Source organism: Labrus mixtus, chromosome 2, assembly GCF_963584025.1.
Source record: "Labrus mixtus chromosome 2, fLabMix1.1, whole genome shotgun sequence".
Taxonomy (NCBI): Eukaryota; Metazoa; Chordata; class Actinopteri; order Labriformes; family Labridae; genus Labrus; species Labrus mixtus.
This window is the reverse complement of record NC_083613.1, coordinates 11,781,375-11,791,247: the sequence shown is the minus strand read 5'-3', so window position 1 is coordinate 11,791,247 and position 9,873 is coordinate 11,781,375. Positions and strand designations below refer to the sequence as shown.

Here is a 9,873-nt window from a genome sequence, read left to right as displayed (position 1 = left end):
TTGGACTTACTTCCTGTTGTTCCAGGGTGGAGCCGACGGAGGCGGGGGACTATGAGATCTGCTTCGACAACAGCTTCAGTCGCTTCTCGGAGAAGACAGTGTTCTTTGAGATCATCATTGAAGGTCAGGGAGGAGATGTGGGAGGAGACGACGAGTGGGCAGGACTCGATGAGCCTGATGGAAGCCTTCTGGAGTACAAGCTAGACGACATCCGGGTGAGACGATTGTTAGAAAAGTCCTTCAAATAATGAGTAAAAATTCAATCATAGCTCGTGAATCTGTTAACCAACCCCTAAACCTTTGTAGTGTAAATATCTCACTACACGTCATGTGAGCCACATTCACCTGAACAGTCCACATCAACATCATGAGGAATAGTTTGTAATAGTTTCAATGAGCTGTAAAGAGAACTCTTTAGAATCAGAAAAGTTAAAGACAAACCCTGAAATGAAGTGTTTGTGTTTGCTCTGTCAGAGCTCCTTCATTAACAATCAGTGAGCTGAAAAAAAACAAATTTCTGATTTATTTACACCTTACCCAACTTCCTGTTTTTACTTCCTTTACTTCCCCTCCACTGACATGTTCTTGGTTTAATCTGCTGACAATATGGAAAATCTAGAATAACATCAGTACGAGTTCATCCAGGAACAAGAACTGTGTGGATCACACAGAACAGGACTAAACTAAAGATCTCACCTCAGATTATGTTGTTCTCTGTCCATATCGTGGCTGTGCGCTTCTGAGCGCTGCACGTGCATCTCGTCTCTATGGCAACATTCAGCGCTTCTCCGTTTCTTTTTACTCTACGCTTTGTTTCAGATTGTTTTATTTCCTCCATTATGATCTTCTTTATGATTGGCTGGTTGATGAGTCTTCTGTTGGGGCGACCGCCTGCTGCTGCTCTCTTATTGGGAACAAGTGAACAAAGACCCTGGCGCTCAGAAATAAACGGCAGGTGGACACAGACCTGCCCTGCATCTACTGTCTCCTCGGTCCTCGCTCCTCAGCCGAACAGGAAGTAGTTTTAGACCCGCAATGTTAAGGAACGTCCCAAAGCTCTTGTAACTGAACGGAGGAGAGAGGATCGAGGAGAGAGGAGGGAGATCCGAGGAGCGATGATCGAGGATACACGAGAGCTGACTTTGCGGAAGTCTTTTTACTGACAGGCTCGCCCCCTTATCAAATATCACTCATTGATTGGACGCTGCAGCGGATCAGACTTCAATGAAACTTGTCAACATCAGCCGAGTTTAATAACGGAGAAAAGACGGACATTAAAAAGAAGCTAAACGGACCGTCGGACATTTAAACAGACTGTAACATCTGTCAGTTTGTAAAAAGTTAAAAAAGTGTCTGACATGAAGAGATATGAAGCATAAGTTCTATAAAATCAATATAATGCAGTGTAGACCGATCTCTCCCGACTTTATATTTGATTTGTTTTTGATTCACTGTCAAACAAAAAGTCTGTTAATATGAAGTGTTAAAATCAAATGATCATAAACGATTCCTTCATAACTATAACAGGTAGGTTATATTTCTTTTCATGATCAGTCAGACTGTCTGTTTTAATTTATTATATTGAGAATGAACGGCTGACAGCGTGGGAGTCGTCTGTCAGTCAGAAACACGTTTTACATTCACCATTATTTTAAAGACGTTTCATATCAGACTGATCAGTAATGATCTTCTTGTTTGAAAAATGTCTAGTTTTTTTTCTCTATTTAGAACTTAATAAATAATTTCCCGTATTCCTAGGACATCATAAAATATCTTTGTTTATAAAATACAGAGTTCATTATCAACTTATTAGTCAAAAAAACAAAACAAAAATTCAATATTAAATGTTTTTGTCAGTAGAAATTGTCCTTTTGGTTTTAAGTAAACTGCAGGTTGTTCTTCATGTACAGGTGTTTGTTATCAGGTAACATAAAGAGACTAAACATTGCTACTGTGTGTATTTTATTAGAATTAATACAGTTCATATTTGTGCGGACATGAACGGCTGTTTAAGTCGACTGATCAGCTGATGTCATCATCACAAACGGACGTCGCTTCACGTGACGCTACAGAGGAAGGGACGTGTCATGTCTCTTAAAACATATCTCCTCATTTCCTCTGCTTCGTTTCCTTGCGTCTCTCCATGCATCTCTGGTGGGAGGGACTAAGACGCAAGTGGAGGAGGCAAGTGGAGGACACTTGGATGCAATTAAGGGAACTGGGATGTACCCCTGGAGTCAGGAACATCACTAAAAGTGTTAATGGCCATCTTGTTTTTCATCCTGCTCAACACTCCTCATGTTTCAGGAGTCCATGGATTCTCTGCACAGACGCTTGGAGCGCAGCCGGCAGATGCAGACGGTGCTGCGGGCTTTTGAGGCTCGGGACAGAAACCTCCTGGAGGACAACCTGTGGAGGGTCTCGTTCTGGTCCTGTGCCAGCGTGCTGGTTCTGCTGTGTGTGGCCCTCACTCAGGTAAAGTCCTCGCTCGTCTTGTTACTACTTTCAAGACAAGCGTCTGATCAACACTTTTTAGAACTGTAGTAATAACTTCAGTGAAGCTCTGTCGTTCTCCTTATGGCCAGCAGGGGGCAGCGTCCTCTTTACCAAACCATCACTGGGCTCATCTCATGAAGAACGGTGGGATGACATCATAAAATGTGAAATCCATCAACTGTGTTTGTTCTCAGGTCTTCACCGTCCGTAAACTGTTTGACGACAGGAGGAGAGTCTGCACATAGAGAGACAGCGAGGAAGACCATGACATCACAACAGGATGGCGAGGAGGACCATGACATCACAACAGGACGGTGAGGAGGACCATGATGTCGACTCTGACCACAAACCAACATTGTTTTAAAAAGCTCCTTAGTCTCACAGAGCAGGATATGTTGAAGGCTTCTGCAGATCCAGGAACTAGAGGACTTTTTAGAGTATTTCTTTCCTCAGGATGAAGGTGGATGAAGATGAAGGTGGTTGAAGGTGGATGAAGGTGGAGGTGGATGGAGGTGATCCACAGATTGTCTTTGTTGATGCTGCATCTCTTCTTGCTCACAGATTAGTATCACTCCTTTTTATTTGTTTTTTTTTGTTTCTTAGTGATTTTGAAGTTACTGATTTCTATTCAGGTGCCGGTTTACGTCCACGCTGACATGATGAACAGAATGAGACTTTAAAGTTGAATAATAATGAAACTTTGGGTCAGAGTTCATCCTGAGCTGTCTGTCGAATGTATGGCTCCGCCCCTTCAGAAACATTGATCTAGATGATCAAACCTGCTTTTTTATATGTACGTAAGGTTTTCACGATATCAGATATTTAAACTTTGATACCATTCTTGATAAAAGTGATCTCTCTTTGGCTCAAGGCAGCTTTTGGTTAAAACATGGCTGAAGATTCAAAGGTCACATGTTGTTCTTTAAATAAGTCTCAGAGCTCCTCATAACATGTGTGTGAAGTTTCTTGTTCTAAATCCACTCTGATCCTGTCTATAAACCCCTCTGTCAGCCCTGCTCAGAACAGGCTGTTTCTGTGTCTGTACCTTTAAATATGTAAATGAGCTGTGTCTGACCACGCCCCCTCTCTGGAAGGGCTCGGGTGTCTCGGTGTTTCTCGCTCCGTGTCCTATTGCTTACGGTGAGAAGGCAGACTCAGGGCAGAACAAACACCTAGCTGTTGGAGTGTCACCCACCTGGGGGAGGGGTTACTGTCCTTTGTGATGTCATGAAGGGAAAAAACGGCCTGTTTGAGCACACATTTTCTGAAAAGTGGAGCAGGCAAAAGATGGAGAGGATGGACTTTTCCCATCATTAAGGGGTTTGTAGACAGACTAAAGACACATATTAGAGTTAGAGGAACATGGAGAAGTGGATTTTAAATAACATGACCTTTAACTTTTCTTAAAGCTTCGGTACTTTTCAATAGTAAAAATCAAATTAACAGTGAAGTTTTAAACAACTGGTATGATGAGCTGTGTAAAGAGATTGGGATCTTGGAGTCAGTGATATTAATAAACAGATGTTTTACACAGAAACTTGGTTTAATGTGTGTTTGTAGAATACAGACTAGAGACACACAGATGTCAAATTAATATTTATGATTCAATCCTGCAGAACTCAGAATCTTAAGTTCTACTGATGTCACTCGGACAGATGGCAGAATCATATCAAACCCTGAATGTGGGGTGAGACTAATTCAAGTAAAGGAAAGAAATGAAATGGTTTGTTTGAACAAAGAAGACCTTTTACCATGTGGTCTGACTTTAGATTCATATGAATAATAAATCATTCAGTTAACTCCTCCCTTATATAATGAAACAGATCTGGATCACACAAAAACTCCTCCTGAACGTCGACTGGCAAGTGCACCTGATGGGGCGACAGTCCGAGTGCTCAGCTGGATTCAGCAGCGGTTTGGGCGTGAAGGGACTTGTGGAGGTCGCCTGTGTGACAGTGATCAGGGTTAGGATCCGTTTGAATCAATGAATCATTTCAATGTAACAAACATGAGTGAGAGGGGACAGAACTGTAGAGGCAAAGTAACACTATCTGTACTGTATGTTGCCAGTAGTAACCACTGTTACCATGGTAACCTAACCAGGTATATCAAGGCTGGACGGTGAAACAGGAGACGTGTTCATCTGACTGACAGGTGTGGACTGCATCAAGGTCACCAAAGGGTTAACCAAAACAAAGCTTTACTAGAAACCAAAACCAAACTGAATCCAGTCTTTGAAAAACAAATAGAGAGACACACAGACCGTTATGATTGATCACAGACTCGTAAATATTTGAATGAGCTACCGACCGCAGAACATAAATGATTTATACTTTTATTTTGAATGAAGAGATCCTTCTCTGAAACCTTCTTTCCTCTGCAGACGATAAATCACGATTCCGTCTGAGTCCAGAGCGCCGTCCTGATGTCAACATGTGTGGTGGATGTTTGATTCTTCTAAAATTCAATCAGTGTTTGGTTCATTACTTTCTGCTCCTTTTGAGTCTCACCCGACAAGACGAGGTCATGAATATCAAATAATAACAGACGAGGTGGAATAAAAACAGAGAAAGAAAGTTTGATGCCTCACGAGACTTTGAGGGAAAAAGATGAAGAAAGCAGCTTCATGTTTGACGGGTTTATTGAAACGAGACTTCCTCTTTCTAGATTATATATAAATTATAGATTAACCATCAGAAAGTTATTTTTGTTTTCATAACAATCTTTAACAATCTGTGTTTTTCATAATGTGTACATTCACAAACTTTCTGAGAGCAGATGATGTTATGATGTCACGTGAGTTAACTCAACGCTCACGTCATCGCCCTCGCTGCACCAGAAGAACTGCAATGCAGCTGTAGCGCTGTAGGGAGCGACGTGTAACCACATTGGGTACATCCCAGTTCCCTTAATTGCATCCAAGTGTCCTCCACTTGCGTCTTAGTCCCTCCCACCAGAGATGCAAGGAAACGAAGCAGAGGAGAGAGGAAATGAGGAGACATGACCCGTCCTTTCCTCTGTAGCGTCACGTGAAGCGACGTTCGTTTGTGATGATGACATCAGCTGATCAGTCAACTTAAACAGCTGTTTATGTCCGCACAGATATGAACTGTATTAATTCTAATAAAATACACACAGTAGCAATGTTTAGTCTCTTTATGTTACCTGATAACAAACACCTGTACATGAAGAACAACCTGCAGTTTACTTCAAACCAAAAGGACAATTTCTACTGACAAAAATATTTATTCATTGAAGTCTGATCCGCTGCAGCGTCCAATCAATGAGTGATATTTGATAAGGCCTGTCAGTAAAAAGACTTCTGCAAAGTTAGCTCTGGTGTATCCTTGGTCCTCTCTCCTCTGTTCAGTTACAAGAGCTTTGGGACGATCCTTAACATTGCGGGTCTAAAACTACTTCCGGATCGGCCGAGGAGCGAGGACCGAGGAGACAGTATTTAAGAGAACTGAGATGCAGGGAACGAGTACAGACGGGTTAACCTGCAGGACGACTGAAGGCTGCAGCTGCTAGCTCTGCTAACATTAGCCACATTACTTTGTTTACCTGCAGACAGTGGGACATAAGTTGAGCTCAGTTGACTGTTTGCTTCCCTTCAGACGAGTCAGTTTAATTAATTAGGAAAATAGTCGGATAGGAACTCTTCATTATTCTCTTGAAATAACTTGAAAACATCTTGTTGAACTTGAGGCACAGAATGTAAGAACAATAGGGTTCTCATTTTATGAGATGATTTATTGTCTTCCACAGCGAGCTTTAAGGGTTTCAATGTTAGCATGTCTACAGCTCGTTAAAGAAGATTATATCAAAAGTCATGAAGCATACATTAAGACACTTTCAAATGGAATCAGTCAAACTCTATCTGGCTGATTCTTTACCTGTAAGTCAATAAAATCATCCAAAGAATCCCTTTATCAGAAAGCAGAATATTTCATGGTACACTTGGTTAAAAAAGCTAACTGCACATAAAGTCAGAGTTACTGAAACAGCAGACGATCATCAGTTACAGGAGACAAAGAATTATAAAAGTGTAAAGTCATCTCTTTCTAGTCAAGCAAGGAGGGCTCTGAAGGGCGAATGACAGTGGGTCTGTGTGGAGGTCTTCTGCTGCAGGAAGAGAGAGGGGGGGGGGGGACATGTGAGGAAAAACATTGTCAGAGGGTCAAGCAACAAAGATCCCAAACCACCAGAAGCAAGAATTTATAGAACAACCCTTCACCTGCTGTCAAAGATACAACTTCAGTATGTGTGTTGGTGTGTGTGCGCGTGTGTGTGTTTGATTTTACCTTGGGATCCCGGGCGGCAGAGCAGGAGGCACGCGGGCCGGTCTGGAGGGGACAAGAGGAACAGCACCAGGTGCGGGATCTCCAGGTCGGGAGGGTACAGGCGGAGCTCCAAATGCTGGTGAGGGGTTAAGAGGGGGTGGAGGACCCGGGGTTGACCCGCGCACTGCCGGGGGTCTGCCTGGAGGGGGCGCTGTGGCTGCTGCAGGGCGGGATGCTGGAGGAGGACTGAAAAGACAGACGGGATGTTTTTTGAGTACAAATGTAAAGCTTGTGTAAAGAAAGCTGCTTTGAAACAGACTGAAGTGAATATTTATGATTCTGTGAGACCTTCAAAAGCAAACTGTTGATCACTTCAAAATCGCGATGCATTAAAGAAACTATCTGTAACTCTGACACCTAGTGTTTAAAATGGGTACTGCCGTCTAAATTCTTAACATTATAGAAAGCTGCCCCCCCCCTCTCTAGAGTCGATGCTCATGCAGGTTGCCATGTGGTGAACACTGAAGCTTCAGTGTTTAGCCAGCTCTGCATCAGTCTGTAAACCTTTCTGTGTTCTAACCTCTCTCCAGTTTTCAAAATCATCTCCAATATTGATCCTAGTTTGAGCACATTTCTGCTCGTGGAGCTTATTAGAAACATGCAGAGGCTTTTAAGGTCGGGTCAAAAGAAGACATAGTAGCAGCTATTTCCTCATTACAGTCTGGAAAATCTCCTGGTCCAGATGGGGTTTCCGCTGAATTTTTTTAAAGTATTCTCTCCGTTGCTTGCACCTCAGCTAAGTTTAGTGTTATCGGATTTGTTAAAACAGGGTAAGCTCCCATCAACAATGTGGATGTTAAAATCCTATCTGGCCCGCAGATTAGAAAATGTTCTCCCATCGATTATTTCTGAGGATCAAACTGGCTTTATTAGAAACCGTCAACCTTGTTTTAATAGTCGCCGTCTTTTCAATATCTTGTATGCTCCGTCTGATGCAGTGCCTGAATGTTTCTTTGGATGCGGAAAAAGCGTTAGGCCGTGTGGAATGGGCATATTTGTTTAATGTTTTAGAAAAAATTGATTTTGGACCATGCTTTATTAGTTGGATAAAACTAATATATTCAAGCCCAACTGCGTCAGTTCTTACAAATACCCCAAAATCCTCAGCGGGGTACTCGTCAGGGTTGTCCCCTGAGCCCACTTCTTTTCAACCCTGCTTTGGAGCCTATTGCCCTGCGAAGCTGCCCAGATATCAACAGCATCTGGGGGGGGGGGGTTAAGGTGTCCCTTTACGCAATTGACCTGCTGGTCTTTATATCGCACCCGGTCACTTCATTACCTTCCACCTTGTCATTGCTTTTCCATTTCGGCCAGTTTTCAGGATACAAACTGAACCTTCACAAAAGTGAACTCTTTCTAGTGAAGTTTTTTCTATCGAAGATTTATCAAATCTTCCTTTTAAAGTTGTCGAAAGCAAGTGGTGAACTCTAGGCATTACAGTTACAAGTAAATATAAATGTCTTTATGTAGAAAACATTTTATCTCTGTTAAACAAAGTTAAACAATGTCTGGCGCAGTGGTCACCTCTGTCTACATCCCTTGTGGGCAGAATCAATTAAAATGTCCATTCTTCCTAAATTTCTATACCTTTTTCAATCACTTCCAGTTTTCATACCAAAATCTTTCTTTGATCTGTTAGACTCGGTTTTGTCATCATACATATGGAGAGGCAAGCGACTTCAACTGAACAAAGTTCATCTTCAAAAATCTAAAAACAACGGGGGCATGGCTCTGCCTAATTTTTGGCTGTACTACTGGGCAGCTAACATATGTTGTCTCACTTTTTGGACACACTTTTATGACCTGACTGGACATCCAGAGTGGGTGGATATGGAACTGAACTTGGTCAAAAACCTCTCTATTCCGGCCTTACTTAGATCCTCACTCCCTGTCCCATTACTTATTTCAATTGTTAATCCTGTTATCAGACAATCTTTGAAAATATGGGCTCAGTTTAGAAAACACTTTAACTTAGCTTTTCTCTCTCTAGTCCAATCCTCTCTAACCCCCTTTTTCCACCTTCTTCACTAGATTCTGCATTTCAGGAATGGCACAGACGAGGTTTCAGACATTTTGGAGATTTATTTAAGACCTATTTTGCATCTTTTGAACAACTGTCCAAGAAATGTAACTTAGCAAAAACTCACTTCTTCAGGTACTTGCAAGCTAGACACTTCATCCACTCTCAGGTGCAAAGCTTTCCTGCAGCATCTGATACAAGCATTGTTGACGATGTGCTTGAACTGCATCCGACACGCAAAGGGCTCCTTTCTATAGAATACAATAAGCTGACAGGTATAAGACACGCTCCCCTAGACAAAATAAAGGCTGCCTGGGAACGGGACCTGAACTTCACACTGTCAGAAAATCTGTGGGAAACTATCCCCAGGCTCATTAACTCAACATCTTTCTGTGCCCGTCACTGCCTACTGCAGTTTAAAGTTGTTCACAGAGCTCACATCTAAATCCAAACGATCTGGTTTCTATCCTGAGGTGGATCCCCGCTGTGACAAATGCAGATTAAGTGAAGCCTCTCTTTTCCACATGTTCTGGACACGTCCCCAGCCTTGAAACATTTTGGAGAGAGGTCTTTCAAACTTTATCACAAATCCTGAACATAACCTTAGAACCTAACCCTCTGGTGGCTATTTTTGGTACTGCGGGAGAGGATGCAAACCTTACTCCTATTAAATGTCTCTCTCCTAGCCAGGCGTGCAGTGCTTCTGAGGTGGAGGGATGCTGCCCCGCCCACCCACAGTCAGTGACTGAAGGAATTTATGTCCTGTTTAGACCTTGAGAAGATTCGCTACTCGGTCACTGGCTGTAACAAAAAATTCAAAAAGGTGTGGGGACCTTTCCTGGACCACATTCAGAAACTCCCATCAATTTAAAGAAACACTCTACTCTCCTAGTCTTTTTCTTTTTGAATAAACGTCTGTGATATATTGTAATCATACAATTTGAATCCTTATTATCTTTCTTCCGTACTTTTGCACTTTCCTGCTACTTGTCTACGTTTATATTTTTCCCAACG

General features: G+C 42.3%; 2 protein-coding genes and 1 long non-coding RNA gene across 10 annotated transcripts in view; 2 read left to right on the top strand and 1 right to left on the bottom strand.

Annotated features, from left to right (window-relative positions):
• tmed1b (transmembrane p24 trafficking protein 1b) overlaps positions 1–3,209 on the top strand; it is a 4,918-nt gene extending 1,709 nt beyond the window's left edge. The window contains exons 3-5 of the mRNA XM_061052282.1: positions 26–215; positions 2,308–2,475; positions 2,691–3,209. Coding sequence (XP_060908265.1) covers positions 26–215; positions 2,308–2,475; positions 2,691–2,741 — 409 coding nt within the window. The 3' untranslated portion in view covers positions 2,742–3,209. The remainder of the gene's footprint in view (positions 1–25; positions 216–2,307; positions 2,476–2,690) is intronic.
• On the top strand, positions 222–1,996 carry LOC132985108 (uncharacterized). Its single transcript, XR_009675021.1, has 2 exons — positions 222–1,603; positions 1,938–1,996. It is a non-coding gene; the product is annotated as an uncharacterized LOC132985108 (long non-coding RNA).
• A 633-nt stretch (positions 3,210–3,842) lies between the features above and the next one.
• LOC132985065 (dynamin-2-like) overlaps positions 3,843–9,873 on the bottom strand; it is a 33,799-nt gene continuing 27,768 nt past the window's right edge. For 2 of the 8 annotated variants that reach the window (XM_061052270.1, XM_061052224.1), the window contains exons 19-20: positions 6,801–7,025; positions 6,229–6,618 (exon numbers count right to left, since the gene is read on the bottom strand). In XM_061052270.1, the coding sequence (XP_060908253.1) occupies positions 6,561–6,618; positions 6,801–7,025 (283 nt within the window). In that variant the 3' untranslated portion in view covers positions 6,229–6,560. Of the gene's footprint in view, positions 4,442–6,228; positions 6,622–6,800; positions 7,026–9,873 lie in introns of those variants that run through there. The other 6 variants (XM_061052207.1, XM_061052215.1, XM_061052261.1 and 3 more) reach the window with 5 other exon arrangements.